The following is a 24,419-nucleotide window of genomic DNA, read 5'->3' on the forward strand; positions in this document are numbered from 1 at the left end:
CACATTGCAAGATGAGACCAAGACTCTGATATTGAGAAGGAACCCTCTAGGGGGGAGAAAACAAAAAAATTTTTTAAACCCAGCTTCAAAACCGATATAATCGCTAAAGGTGATATAACAGAGAAAGAATAGACTTTGGAGCCCAAGAAACTAGGGTCCAACCTCCAACTCTAACATCCCGAGATGACTCACCTAGGCTGTCTGACTTGCCCTCTCTGAGCCTCTGTTTTCTTATCTGTAAAGAATTACACCGATGCTTCTCCTGAGGCTGCATGTACTGAGACTAAGAGAGGACAGGAACAAAGGGCAGCTGGAACAGTAAGAGACAGTAACTATCTTTATTAAGCAGGATATTCCTTTTAGCCGGAAACCAGTTACCATGGAAGGAATTAACTTTGTTAGTTCTACTATGAAACACAACAGTTTACATAATAAAAGTTGTAATAGTAAGCTCTATTATATAACAACACGTTAACCTAACATTCAGAAATGGGTTCTCTCTCTCAGGAAAGGAAAAGAATAATTATGAAGAAAAGTGATAAAGAACTCCTGACCTACATACACCCACACACGCACACACCCATACACACACACTCGCACATACACACCTCCTGGTTCAGGAGATCTAGGATGAGGTACAGAATTGCTTTATTAATTAATAAGCCTCTCGTTCTCATGCAGGTGGACCTTGGGTTCCAAAATGAGAACCCCTGTGCTGACGGAGGCCAGGCCCCATAGTAGGCCCTCAAGAAGAACTGAAGCAAAAATTCAGTTTAATGATCTAATGCCACAAACATACAGAGAACCTAATGTGTGATGGGCACAGAATGTCTGTGCAAAACACTGAGAAAGAAAAAAATAGAGAAGCTGCCCCTCTGCCCTCCAAGCTCACAACCTCTTTAAACACTTGACCAGGGACTTCCCTGGTGGTGCAGTCGTTAAGAATCTGCCTTCCAATGCAGGGGACTCGGGTTCGATCCCTGGTCGGGTAAATAAGATCCCACATGCCACGGGGCAACTAAGCCCACGTACTGCAATTACTGAGCCCGCATGCCCTAGAGCCCATGCGCCACAACTAGGTAGCCTGTGTGTCACAACTACTGAACCCATGCACCCTGGAACCCGCGCACCACAATGAAGAGCACACGTGCTGCAACGAAGATCCCACGTGCCACAACGAAGATCCCACGTGCTGCAACTAAGACCCAAGGCAGCCAAATAAATAAATAAATAAATAAATATTTAAAAATAAAAAAACACTTGACCATGTGTGGTACAAAGCCACGCACACACTCAACCAGACAACGAATCTCCCTGAGCACCTTCTAGATGCTTCTAGGCGCTGGGGATACACCTGTGAACAAGACAGCCAAACATCCCTGCCTGCTGTTATGGTCTGGGCGACAGAAAGAAACAAAATTAAAAAGCATAATAGGGCTTCCCTGGTGGCGCAGTGGTTGAGAGTCCGCCTGCCGATGCAGGGGACACGGGTTCGTGCCCCGGTCCGGGAGGATCCCACATGCCACGGAGCGGCTGGGCCCGTGAGCCATGGCCGCTGAGCCTGCGCGTCCGGAGCCTGTGCTCCGCAGCGGGAGAGGCCACAACAGTGAGAGACCCGCGTAACGCAAAAAAAAAAAGCATAATGGACAGTTGTTAGTTGGTGTTATGGAGAAAACCTGAGAAAGAAGAAGCAGAGAGTGTAAGGGTGGCGAGCAGAACTGTAAATCTGCACCAGTTTCAAATAGTCCCAATAGCTTGATTAAAATGTAGCACTACACGCACTGCTCACGGCTGGTAAAGTGTCACAAAGAGAAAGGTTCTGGAAGGACAGAGAAGGGAAATGGCTGCGCTGGGCGGGTCAGGGTCAGAGGGTGGGGAACACTTGCAGTCTCCAGGATGAGGTGAATGCTGAGCAAGTGATTTCCCTTCCCTCCCCTTCCTTTGCGGGAATGTTCCTCCTGCCCGTCCAAGGCTGCAGAGCATGAATTAGCCCTGAACGACTTCACTGGGCATTTCCAGCAAATGCCTGTGTCGTTTACCTTTGCCAAAACATTTGCTTCTCCTCCTGGGCAGTGTTATAAGCTTATGTAGTCATGTCAGGTCATGAAGGGTCATGAAGGTCAATGGCCATTTTTAGGACTTTTTTTTTTTAATTATAGAAGGGACACACGATCACAGTATAAAATATGAAAAAAATATCAGAAAGTATAAAGATTCCCAAGTCTTAACCTCAACATGACCTCTATTCACATTTTGGTATGTTTTTTGCCAGAGCTGTTGTTTAACGTTGCGAGGATCACTCTGAATCCATGTTAACTCTGTATCCTGCTCTTTTTATTTTTACTAAATATATTATTTTTAAATCACTACATTTGCATTTTTCTGCTTAAAACAAATTCTGTATGGACATCAATGTAATGGCTATATAACGTGCCATTCTACCGATGCATTATAGTTTATTCACCATTTCCCAATTGTTGAGCATTCAGATTTCTGAGTTTTCATCATTATTAAATTATCGTGAAAATAACTTCATGAGGAAAGTCATTTCAAGGAATTCACTCAGAGTAGGTTCCTAGAAGGAGGATGACAGGAAGCTGGAAATACTTTAGACAAGTAGTCACTGCCCAGATGATCTACAGATCCCCCAAATGCAATCACTGCCCCATCTGGCTGCAGCGGCAGAATATAGAAGCTGGTCAATCTCTGGCCACCTTTTTGGTCTTTGAGGGTAAAGGGTTTCAGAAGCTACATATTTACCTGCTGTCGGAATCTGAGGCGATCTCCTTTCTCCCTCCAAAGCGGATCTGGCACTGCACAGAAAAAGAAGCTGCTGAGATAAGCTGTTGGGATGGGACATACAAAACCTCCCCCACAGGCCTTCAGGGTCACGGGGGACACAAGGCCAGGAACTCTGGGTGCCAAGTCAGGGTGTCCCCATGCCCAGGGTATCAGCCCAAGACCTAAGACGGCGGGCACCCCAGCCTTCCAGCCACCACTTGAAGGAAGCCCTTATCTCCAGCTTGTAGAGAAGTGAGCCCTTGTGCAAAGACAAGGCTGAGAGGAAAACAGAAGCACACGGCCTTCTGCAGATTATCTAGGAAGCTTCTTCTGTCCGTCAGCAGCTGACTGTCAATAACACAGAGCTCTTAATAGGCAGTAATCAAAACTTCCACAAATCTGTGATGATGGGTCCCTTCTGACAGGGCCCCAAGTTGTTATGGCTGATGACAGCATAAATCAAACTCCAAACAAGTCATCTGGTTGTGCTGAGCCACAATTCACCCAGGGAGGGTGGAAACAAAAGCAAACTGTTCTTTTTTTTTTTTAACTGTGCTGAAATACAGACAACATAAAATTTACCGTTTTAACCATTTTTAGCTGCTATGCAATTCAACTCACTTCACAGTATTGTACAACCATCACCTCTCTCCACTACTCTTCCAAAAGTGGAGACTCTCCACCGTGGGTAGCACGTTTGCAAGATTCCTGAATTTATTATCGTGTGTGTGTGTATAGACATTTAAATGATACTTTTGTCCAAACTCATGGAACTGCACGCTTAAAATTGGTATATTTTATTGTATGCAAATTATACCACAATAAAGTTGATTTCTAAAAGGCATATATACAACACTTTCACCCCCCAAAATAATAATAGCAGCTCTAGGCAGAAGATCCAAGTTATTTCTGTTTAACTGCTACATTTGACGTGGCTTAACTCTTCATCTTCTTATTTTACTTTCCATTTCTGGAGCAAAGAAAGAAGAAACTAATAATGTGGGTTGTGCATTTATTGTGGAACAGGTGCTGGCCATGGCCCTTTACCCACTTTAACAAATGCAATTCCATCAGCAGCCCTATAGAGATCGGTAACCCAATTAAAGAGAAGAAGGACGCTCAGAGAGGCTGGATGAGTTGCTCCAGCACACACAGCTGTGAAGAGATGAAGCTGGCCTTCAACCTCAGCTACACCTGAATCTGTGTCCTTCCCACCATACCTGGACGCCTCGAGGCTTGGGCAGATGCTAAATTCTCTGGACTCACGTCGACACTTAACAGACACCTCCATTAAAGTACATATTTATCTCCCTACATCGTGATTACACGCAGATGATTGCCAGTCGCCCCTTCTAAAATGTGAATTCCTAGGGCTGGATCCTAGCTCTGCTGCTTATTAACTATAACGTCGGCAGCAAGTTATCAGACCTGAGCTTCAGTTCTTTGGTTTCTTCTTCTGTAAAATGGCAATATTTGCAAGAACTGTCTCACGGGGTGGTTGGAAGGATTAGATGTAAAGCACTCAGCAGAGAATCAGGCACGCAATGAATGTGCAAGAAATGATGCCTGTCTGGTAGCTGCAAGCAAGCAAACTGATGCCAGCCTCATGTCAAAGCTCGCTTCCACACCCAGCCAAAAGCCAGGCATCAGAAATAGCATCAGCCAAACCAAGCAGAGCCCACCCGCGGGATCCACATGATCCTGAGCATGGCCTCACTTCTGTTCTTGTGCTCACAGGGTCCTAACTCCAAACACGACCGCAGCACCCTTAGGAGTTGCCCTAAAACACAACTGCTTGGAAATGAGGCTTTGAAACCCACTCAATGCCCTTCTCAAGGGGACATCTTTGAAGGACGGGGCCGGATCCTCCAGGGGTCTCAGGGAGTCAGGACACCGGAGCTCCTCTGTCCCTACCACTGACCACTATCATTTGCTGGGGAAAACGATTAGCCTCACCGTGCCCAGATACAAAGCGGGAGGAAGTCTGTGTAGACAGAAGGGCAGAAATGACTTCGTCATCAATCATCTGACACGATGACCTGACCACAAAGTCAAACGTGAGCTTTCTTCTTACCTGTTTCACTGCATCCAGCAGTCGCTCCAGCAGAAATTGTCTTTTCGTGTCATTGTTCTGTGATCCTAAAATGCAATGAGGCTTAATTAGTTTTGTTTGACATTCGCTTTCTATTCAGACTCTCTGACATGTAGTGTACGGCTGTGCCCAACTGGCATCAGCCTTCTCTTTAGCAAAATCAATAACAAGACCAGGTATCAATAATCTACATCATTACAATGAAGTTGGACCACTTTCCTGTTTCTGCAACCCAGGAAAGCAGCTAAACTAGTGTTCCCCAAATTTGGATGATGTTACTGGAATGGTCTAACTCAGGGTTTCTCGACCTTGGTGTCACTGACATTTGGACCAGATAATTCTCTGTGGCTGCCCTGTGAATTGTTAAGATGTCCGTCAGCATCCCTGGCCTCTACCCACTAGACACCATTAGCATGCGCACACGCACACGCACACACACGCACGCACACACACACACACACACCCCAGCTGTGGCAACAAAAATGTCTCCAGATACTGCCCAATGTCCTCTGGGGAACACAACTGCCCCCAGTTGAGAACCAATAGCCTAACTTAAAATGTAAGTTTCCCAGTACTGCAGGCACTGCTTGTTGGCTGACCTCACCATCATCTCCAACATTATTTTTCCATGAAAAACCTAATTACTTGGGCTTCCCTGGTGGCGCAGTGGTTGAGAGTCTGCCTGCCGATGCAGGGGACGCGGGTTCGTGCCCCGGTCTGGGAGGATCCCACATGCCGCAGAGTGGCTGGGCCCGTGAGCCATGGCCGCTGAGCCTGTGCGTCCGGAGCCTGTGCGCCGCAACGGGAGAGGCCGCAAAAGTGAGAGGCCCGCGTACCGCAAAAAACAAACAAACAAACAAAAAACCTAATTACTCCTGTTCTCAGCCTCTCTTGTAAGGCTGCCCGTAAGAAGTTCTAGCTAGTGACATGTGAGCAGAGAGCACTGGGAGCGATCTGGGGAAATTACGCCATCCTTCTAAAAGAACAGATGTTAACGGCTTCGTTCCTTCTTCCATCCTTCAGGCCTTAATCATAAACACATCGGGTGGAGCCAGAGCAGCATCTTGCTACCTTGAGGCAACAAGCCTGCAGCGAAGACCAAGAGAATCACAGAGACGCCAGCCCCGATGTCATTCTGCTGTTGAACCAATACTAAAAATCTCATACTTCTCACACAACAAACAGTTCCACTTGTTCAAGCATTGTACATTGATTGGGCTGTTACTTACAGCCAAAAGCATTCTCAACTGATACACATGGCATGCACCAAACTCCCATTTAAGAGGGTGTGGGGCAAGGACACTTCAAAGCCCCAGGCAGACCACTGTCAGAACCACATCTGATGCTCCACAAGAGACCCAGTGACTCCAATCAACAGAGACACAGCTACATATTATGACGCACCAGACACAGAACACAGTTGTTTCAAAGGAGACCCAAATTTAGAGTTTGTACAAGGGCAGATGCTCCACACGGCAGGCCTTGAATTGCCACTGAGCTGCTTCTCTCTTGGGCAACTCAGCCTGGGCTTCACCAGGGAGTACCAGCAGGGCATCACCTTAGAGATGGTCAGTGATTCATGTAAGTCATGCCAGGGCCACCTGGTTGCTCACAACTGTAACCGTGCGGTGAGCACTTCCTGCACGCCAGGCACAAAACTAAGTCCTTGGGCTTCCCTGGTGGCGCAGTGGTTGAGAGTCCGCCTGCCGATGCAGGGGACGCGGGTTTGTGCCCCGGTCCGGGAGGATCCCACATGCTGCGGAGCGGCTGGGCCCATGAGCCATGGCCGCTGAGCCTGCGCGTCCGGAGCCTGTGCTTCACAACAGGAGAGGCCACAGCAGTGAGAGGCCCGCTTACAGAAAAAAAAAAAAAAAAACTGAGTCCTCTGAACGCACTGTGTCCTGTAATTTTCACAACCACCCTACCAGCCAGGTATTAGGATCCCTGAATCGCAGATGGGGAAACTGAAGCTCAGAGAAGACAAGCAATTACATGCATTGACCCACTCGGTAATTATTTAACTTCTACTGTGTGCCAGGCAATGTTCTAAGTGCTGGGGACACAGGAGTTAAATGGTATAAAAGAACCATCTTCTCATGGAGCGAAAATTCTCTTAGGAAGAAACAAATAGCTCCTAAGTAAACTAATAAAGATGATGTTAGAGAGTCATACTAGAAAGAAAAACTAAATGGGGTGATGAGACAGGGAGGAAGCAAGAGGGCCACGTCAGCCAGGACAGTCAGGAAAGGCCTCTCTGCACACGTAGTATCTGAGCTGAGCCCTTTATAACAAGAAGGAGCAGCCATGGAAAGATATGGAAGACCAGCATTCCAGGCAGAGCAAACGGCCAGGGAAGAGAGGAAAGAACAGCTTGGCTTCTGGTCTTCCAGGACCCAAAGGAAGCCTCTTATGACTTGAGCAAAAACCAGAAAAGGGGAAGCAAAGACAGGGGCCAGTAAGAAAGGTCTTGTGGACCATTATAATGGGTTTAGGTTTTGTTCTGTATTTGAATACTAATAGTTGGAACCGTTGGACATCCCTGATGGTGCAGTGGTTAAGAATCCGCCTGCCCATGCAGGGGACACGGGTTCGAGCCCTAGTCCGGGAAGATCCCACATGCTGCGGAGCAACTAAGCCCGTGTGCCACAACTACTGAGCCTGTGCTCTAGAGCTGCAAGCCACAACTACTGAGCCCGCGAGCCACAACTACTGAAGCCTGCATGCCTAGAGCCCATGTTCTGCAACAAGAGAAGCCACCGCAATGAGAAGCCCACGCACTGTAACGAAGAGTAGCCCCTGCTTACTGCAACTAGAGAAAACCTGTGCACAGCAATGAAGACCCAATGCAGCCAAAAATTAATTAATTAATTAATTAATTAATTAATTTTAAAAAAACACATAAAAAAATAGGTGGAATGGTGACCCCGACTGGAGATCGTGCCCCTCAAGGGTTGTTAGGACTACCACACGGGCTCCTCCCTCACCCCAGGCCCGGAGATCAAACCAGTCAGTAGACTCTCCATGGACACACAGTAATACAGCTGACTTCCCAAACTCTGCCACTGTTATTTTTTCTGGAAGAGGTCTTGAGAAAGGATAGCTCACGCATCCTTCCCACCAGACCAGAGGCCATCTTGAAGCTTCATTCAGGATGGCTAGAGACCCCACCGACCCTAGGCCCTCAAACATTGCTCTTGACACCTGTGTCTATCAAAACATCCTGCTCTTCGTTTAGCAGAAGGTCTAGTTTCAGCTTCTCTAACACCAGAATTGGGAAGTCAGGCTTGCTTTCTTCCTTTCTCCAAGTACTGCACTCAACAACTCTACTTGCTCTTGGGCAACGCCAACTGGAAACTCGACAAGGTTTTCCCCCCTGAAGTGCTTTTGCTATTCTTTCTGATCATAAAAGTAATTCATGTGATAGAACTATCATATAACCCAGCATTTCTGGGTATATACACAAAAGAATTGAAAACAGGGTCTTGAAGAGATATCTGTATGCTTATGTTCACAGCAGCATTATTCTCAGTAGCTAAAACGTGGAAGCAACCCAAGTGTACACTGACAGATGAATGGATAAGCAAAATATGTATGCATATACATACAATAGATATTATTCAGCCTTAAAAAGGAAGGAAACTCTACAATATGCTACAACACAGATGAGCCTTAAGGACCTTATGCTAAGTGAAACACACCAGACACAAGAGATAAATACTACATGATTCCACTTATATGAGGTGCCAAGAGCAATCAGAATCATAGAGAAAGAAAGTGTAATGGTGGCTGCCGGGGGAGGGGAGGGGAGGGGAGAGAATGGGGTTTAGGGTTTAACAGCTACACATCTGCAGTTTAACAAGATGAAAAGAGTCATGGGGATGGATGGTGGGAATGCTGCACAGCAATGTGAAGGTATTTAATACCACCAAACTGTACACTTAAAAATAGTTAAGATGGGGCTTCCCTGGTGGCGCAGTGGTTGAGAGTCCGCCTGCCGATGCAGGGGACACGGGTTCGTGCCCCGGTCCGGGAAGATCCCACATGCCGCGGAGCAGCTGGGCCCGTGAGCCATGGCCGCTGAGCCTGCGCGTCTGGAGCCTGTGCTCCGCAACAGGAGAGGCCACAACAGTGAGAGGCCCGTGTACCGCAAAAAAAAATGGTTAAGATGGCAAACTTTATGTTATGTGTATTTTACCACAATTTAAAAAAAAAAAAAGAGTAATTCATGTGAAAAAATACAATAATAACAAATCAGGGGGAAATATACAAAGAAAATAAAAATCTCCATCATCTCACTACTGATAATTGTTAGCGCAGTGATTCTCAAGCTTTCACATGCACACGAATCTCCAAGCAGGTTCTAATTCAGAAGGGCTGGGTAGGGCCTGGGATTCTGTATCTCTCACAAGGTCCCAGATGATGATGATGCTGCTGGTGCCTGACCCACCGTGAAGAGCAAGGATACAGCACCTACCCCTAATGATATGCATGATGATCCCAGATCTTTGCGATGGAACTTGTTCCACTGCTTTTTCTAGAAAGGTCAGCAGCCTCCTCTGCCTCGCCCTGCAAAGCCTCTCCACCATGGGAAGAAAGCCTGTTCTCTAGAGAGAAACAGCCTGAGGTTGTGCAGGTCTCAGCCCACCACAAACCCACCCTCGTTGACGCGATCTCTCCCCAGACAAGAAGTGCACTTGGGGCTTCCCTGGTGGCGCAGCAGTTAAGAATCCGCCTGCCAATGCAGGGGACACGGGTTCGAGCCCTGGTCCGGGAAGATCCCACATGCTGCAGAGCAGCTAGGCCCGGGCGCTACAACTACTAAGCCTGCTCTCTAGAGCCCGCAAGCCACAGCTACTGAGCCCATGCACCACAACTACTGAAGCCTGCACGCCTAGAGCCCGTGCTCCACAACAAGAGAAGCCACCACAATGAGAAGCCCATCGACACAACTAGAGAAAGCCCGCACGCAGCAATGAAGACCCAACACAGCCAAAGATAAATAAGTAAAATAAATAAAATTTTTTAAAAAAGAAATATTCCAATGACTGAAACATACGAAATGTCAGTAATAAGCAAGACACATTCCTTTGGGGAAACTGTTTAAAAAAAAAAAAAGAAGTGCACTTGAAAAAGACAGTCCTGACCCCTGAAAAGGCACCTGTGGCCATCCCAGGCCTGAAAGGGGATGAAGAGAAGGGGGTCTCGTAGGGTAGAGGGAGCACAGGCAGCCTTGGGAGCATTCACCGACGGCAGGAGGTGCCCAGGAGGCCCATGGCCATGAGGAACAGTGGAAGGCGTGCTAGTGGGAAGTCACAAGGCATCAGGAGTCCTCATCCCGGCCGGGCTGCTTGCTGGCCACGTGACACGGACCGTCACTTCCCTTCTCAGGGTACTGGTTTCTGCATGAGATCACACCCTCCTAGCTCTGCAGTCTGCGAGTGTGCGGTGTCTGTGGAGACAGGCAGGCAGAGCAATCGATGCTACCGGGCTCTTTCCTACCTTCTCCCAGGGACCAAGAGGAGAATACAGGACCCCTCCCAGGGCAAGAAGAATCTTCCAGCCTCAACGGCTGCAACCACCCAGGAGGAGCAGGGAGCCAGTGCCCAACTACTGAGCCTCAACTGTGGGCTAAGCCATTAACTGACTGGCATCTAATCCTTGACAAAGAAGGAAAGGTGGCTCCACTCAACAGAGCACTGGGGCTGAGAGGAAAAGACCTTCACCCATGGAAGTGCTTAAGGAAGGATTCAATTTCGAGTCCACTGGCTCGGCCATCTGTGAAATCTTGCTCACCCTCAACCCCTGTAACAATCCTGCAGTGACAGCCCCACTGCCAGTTCAGGAATGATTTCTCTATGAAACCCCAGCCTTTCTGTTTCCTTCCTTCTGTAAGGGTAGGCCTGAGTCAACACTATCAACCAGATGAGCCAGAATAGGCCTCTTTTTTTTTTAATTGGAGTATAGTTGATTTACAATATTGTGTTAGTTTCAGTTATACAGCAAAGTGATTCACAGAACAGGCTTCCATCAAAATGAAAATAGAGCACCATCAAAATGAAAACAGAAAACAGAAAGGCACCCCAGGGAATACACCCAGGGTCCACAAACCTGTCAGAGAAATGCAGTGATCTCCTGAGGCTCTAACTTAGAAATCACCTGCGTTTGAAAATCAGTCACCTGGCTCAGGTGCTTCGCTGTTGTCTTTCATGTTTAGTATCCTTAAGATCCTACACTAATTTTTCCCACAAATCTCCAGCCTTCAGTGACCTCCTGGGGAGAGAGAGCAGGGATTCAGAGTAGGACAGGGCAGGTTAAATCCTACATCATCAGCTATGTGACCAAGGACAAGTTACTTAACCCCTCTGCACCTCCTACGGCTTTTTTTTTTTTTTTTTTTTTTTTTGCTGCATTGGGTCTTTGTTGCTGTGCGTGGTCTTTCTCTAGTTGCGGCGCGCAGGCTTCTCATTGCGGCGGCTTCTCTTGTTGCGGAGCATGGGCTCTCGGTACATGGGCTTCAGTAGTTGTGGCTCACGGGCCCTAGAGTGCAGGCTCAGTGGTTGTGGCGCACAGGCTTAGTTGCTCTGCAGAATGTGGGATCAAACCCATGTCCCCTGCATTGGCAGATGGATTCTTAACCACTGCACCACCAGGGAAGTCCCCTCCTACAGCTATTAATGAGTGAATGGATACCATGCACCTAGAACAGTGCCTGGTATACAGCAAACACTTTATACATATTAACTATTATTGCTGTTGTTATGGGCAATCCTATACCTCTGGCTCTAACAAGTACTTTCATCAGGCTTCCTTCTCTCCAGAGCACAGGCAAAGCAATCCAATCCTGGCCTCTGTGTTCACTGCCCTGGGGGAGTATAAAGGTGAAAAACCTTCTCTGCCAAGTGGGGAGGGGAAAACCAGCAAGATGCCCCCAGGGCACTCTACCTATATCCTTTCTCCAATCCCTGTCCCAACCTAGGAGGTCAAGGTAATCATGGTGCCCGTCCACAGAGGAGTTAGGTCACTTGGGCAAGGCTGCACACACACACACACAATGGTATCCCCCTGCCTCTCTACGCAGTGCCAGAGGGAAAGTCATTTCTCTGCTCGAAGGCCAATCCTTGCAATGCACTCAGCGGGCATAATGGAGAAAAGAAAAAGACGGTAAGGTTCTTTGGGTGCCCACTGCAGGCCAGGAATTCTGCCCGAGGTCAGGCAGCAAAGCAGCGCTGAGACCCTGATCTGCCTGACCTCTTCCACAGCACACTGCTGGCCTGCTGGGGGCCAGGGAAGCCTGACTGAAAAAGCGGGAACTTGAACTGCGCTTAAAAAAACAGGAAGAACTAGAATACAGAATAGGTAAACCCATGAACATAGAACGCTACTGTGTAATAGGTACAGGGTGTCCCCTGGGGGTGATGAGAGTGCTTTGTAACTAGACAGACATGGTGGTTGCACATTACAAACGTACTCAATTGCCAATGAACTGTTCACTTTTAAATGGTTAATTGTTTTTATAACTGTTAAATTTCTAACTTAACAGTTGTTAATTGTTCTAATTGTATTAAAAGCATACATGGTTTCACATTATCTGAAATTCACCTCCATAAGAAAATACTTTATGGAAAGGACTGCAACAGGTAGATTAGAGCACATTCTAAGCCAAAGAAGCCACCACAGCAGGAGTCCCCCAGGGGTGGGACAAGACTTCAGATAGTGCCCAGACCCCCACTGAAACACAGGGAAGAAAAGCCAAGCTCACTTCTCTCTCATGTTTCTGATTACACTGAGGGGAGTGTCTGTCTGAGGCTAGTAAGTCCTTAACTTCTGCATCAGTCAGGCTCCTAACAGGAAACAGCAGGCACTCTCAAATAAGGAGACTTCAAGGAGGTTTACTTATAAGGGGCCCTACAGAGAAGTGGTGGCGAGAAGCGATTCTCAACCAGGATTTCACACACACCCCAAAAAACGGGGCATTTGGCAATGTCTAGAGACATTTTTGGCACAACTAGGGGGCTGCTCCTGGCATCTACTACAGTGTACAGGACAGCCCCACACAACAATCATCCAGCCCGAATGTCAACAGTGCCACAATTGGGAACTTCTGCCCTAACTTAAGTTTGATTGTCCCATTTCACAGATGATGAAACTGAGGCTCCGAGAAGTTAAAAAACTTAAACCTCTATTTGTGTTCTGAACCCCATCTCCTCTCACCTGCTCAAGGACATACTCCAGCAACAGTCCCTCTTTTTCCCACATGGTCAATTCTTTCTTATCATCTATGCAATTCCTACAGCATACGGGGATGTCATAATACCTCCCCCCAGTTTAATAAAAGCCATGCCTTGCTCCCACGTGCCACTCCAAACTCCACCTCATTTCTCTGCTGCCCTGTCCAGCACAGCTCTTCCTTCACGAGAGCAGCCAGGCCCTCTGTGAGGGCCACCCCTTCCACAATGGCTGTTCCCAGCTCTGGCCAAAGGCCCTTTTGTTCCCATCTCCTCCTGCACCAAATTATCTACACAGGGGCCATAACATCTGGAACACAACAAATGACTTACTGACATTATATAACAAACACATGATACATTCAATGATATTATATGATTTGTTCAATGCACCCTGCAAAACTGCAATTAACATGGCATTTTTATGGAGCCCTGTAAGCATGTGGAGCGTTGTCTCAGATGATTTGTGTTTCTGGTTCCCCTCCTCACAGAAGGAACTCAACAACTGTTGGATCAAGACTCCGGGGTTTGGTTCTGTAGTCCCTCAAGCAGCTGCTTTAAATGGAGAGGACCAGAATGCCCTCGTGCATGCAATGCACATTGCATGAGTGAAGGACTAGTTTTGTCTGCATTAGCACATGAACAGATAAAATGGACAATCATTCACCCCCAAAGTCAGGGCACTGGGTCCCAGTACTGTGGGGTAAAGTGGCACAGCTGGAGGAGGACAAAAGGACAGACTTTCCTTCACCACACAATGGAAAGAGGCAGACTCTGCTTGGAGGCAGATGGGCTCGGGCCACCCAAGTGGACTTGGGATGCCCAAGAACAAAGACGGGGTCAACAGTGGACTCATAAATGGGCAAAGAATTCCCTCTAGAGCAGAGGTCGGCAAATATTTTCTGTAAAGAGCAAAATGGTAAATATTTTTGGCTTTTCAAGCCAGATGGTCCCTGTCGCAGCTACTCAGAGTGCAAAAGCAGCCAGAGACAATAGCAAGAATGGGTGTGGCTGGGTTGCAATAAAGCTTTATTTACAAAACAGGTGGCCAGCCCAGTTTGCCAATCCTTGCTGCAGAAAATAAAAAGAAAAACTGCAGTGTGCAAATACTTTGAAGAGAAAGTGTATCTTCCCTCATGGTTGGAAAAATGCAAATTATAAACTTACCAAATCATCCACCACATGTTACCACTGTATAACTAAGTTCACCAAAAAACATTTAAACTGAAATTCCTCATTGCTGGCAAAGCTCCGGGGAAACACAACGGTCAGAATGGCCATCATCAAAAAGTCTACAAATAACAAATGCTGGAGAGGGTGTGGAGAAAAGGGAACTCTCCTACACTGTTGGTGGGAATGTAAATTGATGCAGCCACTATGGAGAACAGTATGGAGGGTCCCTTAAAAACTAAAAATGGAGTTGCCATATGATCCAGCAAGCCCACTCCTAGGCACATATTTGGAGAGAACTCTAATTCGAAAAGATACATGCACCCCTATGTTCACAGAAGCACTATTTACAATAGCCAAGACATGCAAGCAGCCTAAATGTCCATCGACAGATGAATGAATAAAGAAGATGTGGTACATATACACAGTGGAATACAACTCAGCCATAAAGAAGAACGAAATATTGGCATTTGCAGCAACATGGATAAATTTAGAGATTATCATCCTAAGTGAAATAAATCAGACAGAGAAAGACAAATATCATATGTTATCACTTATATGTGGAATCTAAAAAAAAATGATACAAATGAACTTATTTACAAAACAGAACCAGACTCACAGACATAGAAAACAAACTTATGGTTACCAAAGGGGAAAGAGGGGGAGGGATAAATTAGAAGTTTGGAATTAACAGATATACACTACCACATATAAAGTAGATAACAAGGACCTACTGTATAGCACAGGGAACTATATTTGATATCTTATAGTAACCTATGATGAAAAAGAATCTTAAAAAGAATACATATATATGTATAACAAAATAATTTTGCTGTACATCTGAAACTAACACAACATTGTAAATCAACTATACTTCAATTTTTTAAAAAAATGAAATTCCCCATTGCTCGTAAAGCTCCAGGGATACAGGAATGCACCACTGGTAATGAGTACCAGTGCAGAGTCCTGGAAAGCAATGAGCAGGGAATACCAAAAACTACAAGAACATCAAAGCACCTTCCTGACTCCTGGGAAACTAAGCTAAGGAGGAATGGGCCGGGGTGCGCGGGTGGGGATTATGAGAAAAGTAATAAGTATCTTCTTTACCAGTCTCTCTGTCTTCCAGGTACTGAGTAAGGCATTGTACATTCATCACTCACTCTCACTTCCATTTTCTGATAAGGGAATTAAGAGTCGGAGAAGTTCAACAACTTGCTCAGGTCCTTCAAATGGGAGTTAAATCCAGGACTGCCTGAGGGCAAAGTGTTCTTCCAACTGCAACATGATGCCTGCCTAAACATGGTTTCAGGGGTGCATATTTTTCCCACAGCATTCTAGAACAGGGGTCAGCAAACTACAGCCCCCAAACTGAAGGTCTTCTAAATAAAGTTTTATTGGAACACAGCCACGTGCTTTCACTTGCATATTGCCCTTGCTTTTATACGACAGGGATGAGTAATTGGGATGGAGACTACGTGGACCACAAAGCAGAAAATATTTACCATCTGGCCCTTTACAGAAAACATTTGCCAACTCCATCCTAGAACATCATAAACAGAATTTACTTTCTTTTCCTACAATGGGAGAAAGGTTAAATAACTGCAGGATGTCAATTTAGTGGAATGTTACGCAGCATTTTTAAATAATTGTGAAGAGAAGGAACATGGGTAAATGCTATAATAAGTGAAAACACTAATTCAAATGTAGACTCGGGCTTCCCTGGTGGCGCAGTGGTTAAGAATCCGCCTGCCAATGCAGGGGACATGGGTTCGAGCCCTGGTCTGGGAAGATCCCACATGCCGCAGAGCAACTAAGCCCATGCACCAGAGCTACTGAAGCCCGTGCACCTAGAGCCCATGCTCTGCAACAAGAGAAGCCACTGCAATGAGAAGAGTAGCCCCCGCTCGCCGCAACTAGAGAAAGCCCGCGTGCAGCAATGAAGACCCAGCGCAGCCAAAAATAAATAAATAAAATAAATTTAAAAAAAAAAAAAAAAAACAAATGTAGACTCAATGCAATTAGGTAAAATGCATATGCTTTGAACATAGAAGTAGAATACCTAAGAATCTAAATATTTAATATGTTAGAGAGGTATATTTATAGGTATATTGTTTTCACAATAGTCTTTAATGTCATTTGGGCGTTTTTTTTGTTTGTTTGTTTTTTAAGGTGGAGGAGCAAAGAGCAGATTCCAAGCTATGCAGACACAGGCAAGGAGAAATGGGGTGCCAGTGGGCAAGTTTCCCCCCTCGTGGGAAGCTGGGGACCACAGGCCTCTGAGGGCTTCTGGATGGCTGAGCAGAAGTCAGGGCTGGGAAAGGGTCCTCACTCGCCCTGGAGGCCTCAGGCTGCTCCTCCCACAGCCTTTCCCACCTCAGCAAAAGGCATCCTCACCTGTCCAGCTGCTCAGGAGTCACCCCCGCCTCCCTCGGGTCTCTGCTGAGACATCACCTTCCCTGCGAGGTCTTCCTTGACCACCCCCCACCAAATGACAAGAGCCTTCCCTCCCCCTTCAGTTCATCCTCCATCCAGACAACAAGTGAGACAGACGCCACCCTTGGGGTCTGGACTGGGCATGTGATCCAGGCATGGGCAGCCAGAGCCACGGTGATGGGTTGGTTCCAGGATGGCCGCGAGGCCAGCCAGACCACTATGAGTCAGCCCCAGGACTTCTGCCGGAGCAACTGGAAAAGGCCTGCCTGCTTGGGTGTTGCTACATTGTAGGATGTGACCCAAGAGCTGCTAGTGGCCGTCTTGCCTCCATGGAGGGGAGGCTGCCTGAGGGTGAAGCCAACAGAGAGGAAAGTATTGAGAGTTGCGAGCCGGACAGAAAGGTGGTCCTGATGACTCTCTAAGCACCAGCTGAGGCTGAAGCCAGGCTATCCCTAGACCTTTCCAACACAAGATGCTTTAAACTCCTATTGTGCTGGAATCAGCTTCCGCCACATGCAATTGAAAAGAGTCCTGGGGAATTCCCTGGCGATCCAGTGGTTAGGACTCGGTGCTTTCACTGCTGGGGCCCGGGTTTGAGCCCTGGTCGGGAAACTAAGGTCCCACAAGCTGCGTGGCGCGGCCAGGTGTGTGGGAGGAAGAGTCCTGGTTAACGTACTCATTACTCTTAACATTTTGGGTACATTCTTTCAATTCCCTTCAACAAACACCGACAGTACAGCCCTCTGCTAAGAAGATGCGCCAAACTGTCATCCAACAAATGACTGCAGAATGTTGAACCCTGAATTTCTGGCCAGGCTCTGCTGCTACCAGTGCCTCACTCCCACTGGCAGCATTTTTTGCGTTGGGTCTTCATTGCTTCACGCGCGAGGGCTTTTCTCTAGTTGCGGCGAGCGGGGGCTACTCTTCACTGCAGTGCGCAGGCTTCTCACTGCAGTGGCTTCTCTTGTTGCGGAGCACGGGCTCTAGGCACAGGGACTTCAGTAGCTGTGGCATGCAGGCTCAGTAGCTGTGGTGCACGGGCTTAGTTGCTCCGTGGCATGTGGGATTTTCCCGGACCAGGGATCGAACCCGTGTTCCCTATATTGGCGGGCGGATTCTTAACCATTGCGCCACCAGGGAAGCCCCTCACTGGTAGCGTTTTAAACAAGTGCAATTGCTTTGGCGGAAAGAGCAATCAAGAACCATCGACACTTTCATGTTAACACTACTTCAGGGAAATCATCCTAAAGACATTATCAAAAGGAAGAAAAACTACCTTGAACAAAAATGTTCACTGCATCATTATGTATAATAGGAACAAAAAGGAAAAAAAGGGGGGGGGGGGATAAGTTCCCACAAGTAAATCAGTAATTTAAAAGTTATGCCATATGTGTAATGATGGATTACTGATGGATTATGAAGTCCATAAAAGTGATCAATATGAAGATCATGTAGCAATACAATAAAGTTTTATCCAGAAATGTTAAGGGTAAAAGCAAAATGTGAATTTATATGATAGTGATAAAATTACTTCAGCCTATGTCAACATTTCTCAAGCTTTTTCTCATTCTCTGTCAGGATGCTTTTTAGACATTTTCTCCTTAATCACCCCCGCCATGAAATTTTAATGCCACAGATATATCGTACATCATGCATATCTGTGCTTTAGACACAAGGATAGATGTTTCTCCCCCACAGGGGTGATATCACCCCGTTGAGAATGCATGGCCTGTGTGCAGGCAAGACGGTAGCAGGACGGGAGGTGTTTTATCTGGGATTATGTTCACATTGCCAGAAGTTAGAGAATTTAGTTCCAAAATGTAAGACCTCTGAGCATTTGACTTCCTGTTGGTCACCCAGGCAGAGCCATGCAACCGGGAAGCGGGAGAGTGGAGATCAGTGGGACAGAGTCCATTGCCACTTGCTCACAGGAGAGGCAGGCAGTCAAATGTTTGCTGACAGTGGAACAGTTTCTTCTTACAATCTGCCACAACAGATCAGCCCAGTGCCTTCACTGGGGGAGAAAACGGTGATATCATCACTTTTTCTGCTTTGAATGACCACAGCTATTCTTTTTTCCGTTCACTCATTTCAGCTGATTCTTTTTTAACCATTTTCTAAATTGAAGTATAGTTAATTTACGGTGTTGTGTTTCAGGTGTACAGCAAAGTGATTTGGCATATATATATTATATATATATATATTCTTTTTCAGATTCTTTTCCATTATAGGTTATTATAAGATACTGAATATACTTCTCTGTGCTATGCAGTAGGTCCTTGTTGTTTACTTGTTTTATATATAGTAGTGTATATGTTATTCCCAAACTCCTAATTTACCTCCCCCTCCACCATCAGCTGATCCTTTATTCCAGATACAAGCCACTGCTGGAGATGACGCAGTCAATGCCAAAGAGAAAATCATGACCTTCAACATTCCAGAAAAATAAGAAAAAAGCTGCCAAAATGAACCTAAACATCAGATAAGACACAGCAGTAAATTACCCACTAAGCCCCCAACTCTGGTGTTTCAGGCCCTTAGAGCTTGTCTGCTTCACTCATTATTTGACCTCTCTGGGTCTGGCTTTCCCCAGGCCTTGAAGTGGGGGTTTCAGGGTCTTTCTAACTTAAGAAGGATTCGTGACAGAGTAATTATTGATGGAAATGAGCATCAAGTAGCTTCAACTATAAAGTCTTACCAAAGACAGTGCCTGAGAATCATAATGACTTTCTGACCCTACAAGTCCTATTTTCCCCAGTAAGAGCAAAAGCATTATCTGAAAATCAGAATTCCTTAGCTAGTAAGGCTGATAATCAAGTATTCCTACCTACTGGATTCTTTAAAGAGAAACAAGTAAATCATCACACTATCACACTGAAACAACCACCCACATCCAGCAGGTATCCATCCTCCTAGCAATTTGTTTACTTCTACACACATACATGAATCCATAAACATTGTTTTATGTGCATGTTCTGATATGCATCAAGGTATATATTTTAAATATAATTCTGTACCTTGCTTATTTTTAGAGAACATTAATGTTGCGATATAGCCACAGTGATGTGTATAAACCTAATTTATTCCTTTTAACATCTTTGAGGTTTTCCATCATGTGACCATACCACATATTTGTCCACTCCCCTATTAACGGTCATCTTAGTTGTTCCTGGCCCCATGATGCCCATTTATCTTATGCATGCATTACCTAACCATTCCACTTCCTGGTTATTTGCACTTAATGTATTTGGCCTTGTACCCATCTGACCTCCACCTCCACTCCAATATTTTCAGCTGCAAGACACAACAGACTCTAATTGCCAATTTATAGGCTACACGAGAAACTGAGAAACATGTCAAACTACACCAAAAGGATTCCATCAGCAAAATCCCACAAAGAAACCTAACAGGATAAACTGTTTCCTTCAAAAAAAAATGGCAAGGGGGCAAAAAAAAACGAGAGAGATGAAGGGGAACCCATAGTTTAAAAAAAGACTTTGTGCTTCAAAGGATACCATCAAGAAAGTGAAAAACAACCCACAGAACAGGAGAAAATTTTTTGTAAAGATATCTGATAAGGGACTTGTAGCCAGAAATTATATAGCATTCTTACAGCTCAACAATAAAAACAACCCAATTAAAAAAAACAAAAAATGGACAAAGAAACTGAACAGACATTTCTCCAGAGAAAATATACAAATGGCCAACAAGCACGTGAAAAAATGCTCAATATTATTACTCATTAGGGAAATGCAAATCAAAGCCACAAAGAGATACCACTTTACACTCACTAGAATGGCTATTATCAAAAAGACTATTGGTGAGGACAGGAAGAAACCAGAACCTTTTTACGGGGCTGTAAATGATGCAGCTGCTTTGGAAAACAGTCTGACAGCTCTTCAAACACACTCAGCAATTCTGCTCTTAGATATCTGTCCAAGAGAAATGAAAACATATTATCCACACAAAAACTTGTACGTGAATGTTCACAACAGCATTATTCATAATAGCCAAAACGTGGAAACAAGTCAATGTCTGTCAAATGATGAATGGATAAACAAAATGTGGAATATTCATACAACAGAATATTATTCAGTCACAAAAAGGAATGAAGTAGAGATATATGCTACAACATGATGAATCCTAAAAACATGATACTTAGTGAAAAGAGACACAAAAGGTCACATATTGTATGATTTGATTTATACGAAATATCCAGAATAGGCAAATCCACAGAGAGAGAAAGTAGATTAGTGGTTGCCTGGGGCTGAAGGAACAGAAAATGAAGAACAGCTATTAATGGGTATGAAGTTACTTTTTTTGGAGTAGTGAAAATGTTCTAAAATTTATTATGGTGATGTTTGTACAATTCTGTAAATATGTTAAACATTAAAAAAAACTTAAAAAGAGAGAAAGAGACCTAAAAAAATTAAAAGACAAACCAATTTGCATTGTTTAAACCATATTTAGACCCTGACTTTTAAAAATACGCTATAGGGAATTCCCTGGCAGTCCAGTGGTTAGGACTCAGCGCTTTCACTGCCGGGGCCTGGGTCCAATCCCTGGTCGGGGAACTAAGATCCTGCAAGCCACGCGGCGTGGCCAAAAAAAAAAAAAACACTATAAAATAAAATTATAAGGCAATCATGGAAATTCAACATTGAATATCTGATATTAATGAATTACTGCTTATTTCCTATAGGTATGATAATGGAATTGAGTTATGCTTTTTTAAAAAGGAGTCCCTATATCTTAGAAATATTTTTTTAAAAATTTACAGATGAAATGATATAGGACTTCCCTGGTGGCACAGTGGTTAAGAATCCACCTGCCAATGCAAGGGACATGGGTTCAATCCCTGGTCTGGGGAGATCCCACATGCTGCAGAGCAACTAAGCCCGTGCACCACAAGTACTGAGCCTGAGCTCTAGGGCCCGTAAGCCACAACTACTGAGCCCGCGCACCACAACTACTGAAACCCATGTGCCCTAGAACCCGTGCACAACTACTGAGCCCATGTGCCACAACTACTGAAGTCCGCATGCTGCAACTACTGAGCCCATGTGATGCAACTACTGAAGCCTGCAGGCCTAGAGCCCGTGCTCCACAAGAGAAGCCACCGCAATGAGAAGCCCGTGCACCGCAACGAAAAGTAGCCCCCGCTCACCGCAACTAAAACCCACGCACAGGAATGAAGACCCAACGCAGCCAAAAAAAAAAAAAAGAAATGATAGGATTTGCTGGGTGTCTAGGATTTGCTTCAAAATAAACTGGGGAGAGAGGTAGGAAGTAGACAGGTATATATGGGTGAAGTGTCATAAGTTCGTAATTGTTCATTAAACTATTCTCTCCACTTTTTTTTTGCTTGAAATTGTCTTTTAAAAAAAGCAAAAGAGAGTAAATATTTCCATGCCACATTATTTTATGTGCCAATTATTAATCCCATAGGTGGAAAATACCTTGGGCTTCCCCTTCCAATCCTCAGCAACCACTTTTTCTCTCTCAATTACAATCTTTCCAAAAGAAGTCTTTCATCCTTCATGGTTTTTCCTAAAAAAGCCATGTGTTGGTTTCCTTCTGTAATTTGTTTAACCTTAGACCTAATGGGGTTTTTAAACTGAATTTTAAAACTTCCTTAGTTTTGATATCAAGTTGCTCCTTAAAGTATACATTGGTCGGTTCCCCTTGGCTTGTCAATTTCACTTGCTCCCAATGAAGACAGTAGAAAGAATGGTCCAGAACTGTGAGTTCAAGGCAGAGACTCCATGGTCACGTTAAAAAGAAGAGTTTCTCAGAGCGTTCTTAGCTCCAGCCCTTGTCCCAGAGCTGGGCGAGAAAACAACCCCACCTGAACCCCACAGAGGTCCTTACAGAAACAACCATAGCAGCTCTCAAGTTCCTGACTACATACCATGTGAGGGGCACAGTGCCAATCACTTTACGTGAGTAATGTTAGTCTTTGCAACAAGCCTAGGATACAGGTGCTATTATTTATCCTCATTTTGCTGAGACTTCCAGGACGGCAGAGCAATTTGCTCTAAATCACACAGGTTTATGTGGAAGAGCAAGTATTTGAACCCAACCTGTCTGCCCCCAAGGTCTGCACTTATTCCAGGCTGTATTACCTCCTGGGTGGAAACCAGTTCATTGCATCTTTGTTGTGGTATCACTAATGTTCAAGGACCAGAAACTCTAGTGAGGCCAAAAATCATCTGACAACAGAAGCTGGACTATCTCCCAGGAAAGCCCCCCTCCCCAGCTCCCGCATTAGGACCATCAATTTCACAAATCTTGCTCATGAATAGCAAAACAAAAGGCACCTAAGCTATGGAAAATGATCCACAGAGTTAACTTAAAAGTTAAAGATGAAGAGAGACACATGGCCTTCACCTTGCCCCGCCTCGACCTCCAGAAATGCCTGAGTCCAAGGCGAGGGCCAGCTGGGCTGGTTGCAAGGATTCTGTAGAGGCTATTCCACAGTAAGGGGAAAACAGAAGGAGGGTAGGCGGGTCTTCCTAAGTAAATCCAGATCCCAGTCAGGGCAGCTGCGAGGCTGCCCTGAGTCACTCCCATCTCTACATACTACACCCAGGAATGACTTAGCAGCAAAACACCAACGGACCTCATGAGTGGAAAGGGCTGAGAACACGCATACAAGTCTAGGGACTAAACTTCAGAAACACTGAAGGCAAGCTGTCCACACATAACTCAAGCCTCCCACCAAAACCACCCCGCTCCCCAGTGGGAGGGACAGGGTCGGACTGGGAAGGGCAGAGGTCCCCAAATGAGCTCAGCATTGGACAAGAGGGCTAGCTAGGGCTGCCGGGCAGGACTAGGGAGACCTCAGATAAGCTAGGAAAAGAAATGGAAGGAGCTGGAGTATGAAACAATAACCAAAATACAAGAAGCAGAACCAGAGAGGGAAAATGAGGAGAACCAAGCGTCCTCTGAAACCGAGGGCTAGCGGGGGACACAAGGCTCAGGGGGCAGCAAACTAAGAATGAGACACTCTTTGCCTGTGTGTCGATCGGAGTGACTGGGGCCAGGGGCCTGGGTAGTGGGAATGACTGGGGAGCAGGGGGACCAGTAACTGGAACTGGGACTCAGGGAGTCTAGGAGTTAGGAGGGACTAAGACACAGGAGGTCTGAGAACTGGGGGTCGGCAACTGGACTAGGGGGTCGGAGGACTGGGAGGGACTGGGGGATCTGGGGGACAGGTGTCCAGGAGCTGGTTGTAAGTGATGGACAGGAGTCAAGGGACTAGGAGTGCCTGGACCGGGGACGCCAGAAAAGTGCAGGTGACCAGAAGCCAGGAACTGGGCATACATGGGGGTCAGGAAACTGGGAGCGATGGGACGGGGTCCGCGAGCGAGCGGGACGCGGGGACTCGGGGGCCGGAGTGTGCAGCTGGTGCGACGGGAGCCGGGGCGGCTGGGGCGGGTGACAGCGGCCAGGCCTCCACTCACCGCTCATGGTGCCGCTTCCCGGGCCGGTGCCTGCCGTGCCGCCGCCACTGCCGCCACTGCCGCTGCCGCCCTCCAGACAGGCCAGGAGACGGCGCGCCCCGCCCCGCCTACCGGCCCGCCCCGGAAGTACAGCCCCGCCGGCGCGGCCCCGCCCCCCCGACCCGGAACGTAAACACCCGTGCCGGGCGGCAGAGTTGGGGAGATGCTCGCCGCGCCGAGGCTGTTGGGTGCCCGAGGTAGACCGGAGACCCC

General features: G+C 46.2%; 1 protein-coding gene across 2 annotated transcripts in view; it reads right to left on the reverse strand.

Moving 5' to 3' along the window:
• Positions 1–24,246, reverse strand: part of SNX29 (sorting nexin 29) — a 555,171-nt gene extending 530,925 nt beyond the window's left edge. For both annotated transcript variants that reach the window (XR_014017700.1, XM_081257848.1), the window contains exons 1-3: positions 24,168–24,246; positions 4,856–4,920; positions 2,761–2,813 (exon numbers count right to left, since the gene is read on the reverse strand). Coding sequence is in view for 1 of the 2 variants with exons in the window: in XM_081257848.1 (XP_081113974.1) it covers positions 2,761–2,813; positions 4,856–4,920; positions 24,168–24,174 (125 nt within the window). In the remaining variant the exon portion in view is untranslated. The remainder of the gene's footprint in view (positions 1–2,760; positions 2,814–4,855; positions 4,921–24,167) is intronic.
• Positions 24,247–24,419: the final 173 nt, after the last annotated feature.

The sequence above is a fragment of the Mesoplodon bidens genome (assembly GCF_964165515.1).
Source record: "Mesoplodon bidens genome assembly, chromosome: 15".
NCBI classification, from domain to species: Eukaryota; Metazoa; Chordata; class Mammalia; order Artiodactyla; family Ziphiidae; genus Mesoplodon; species Mesoplodon bidens.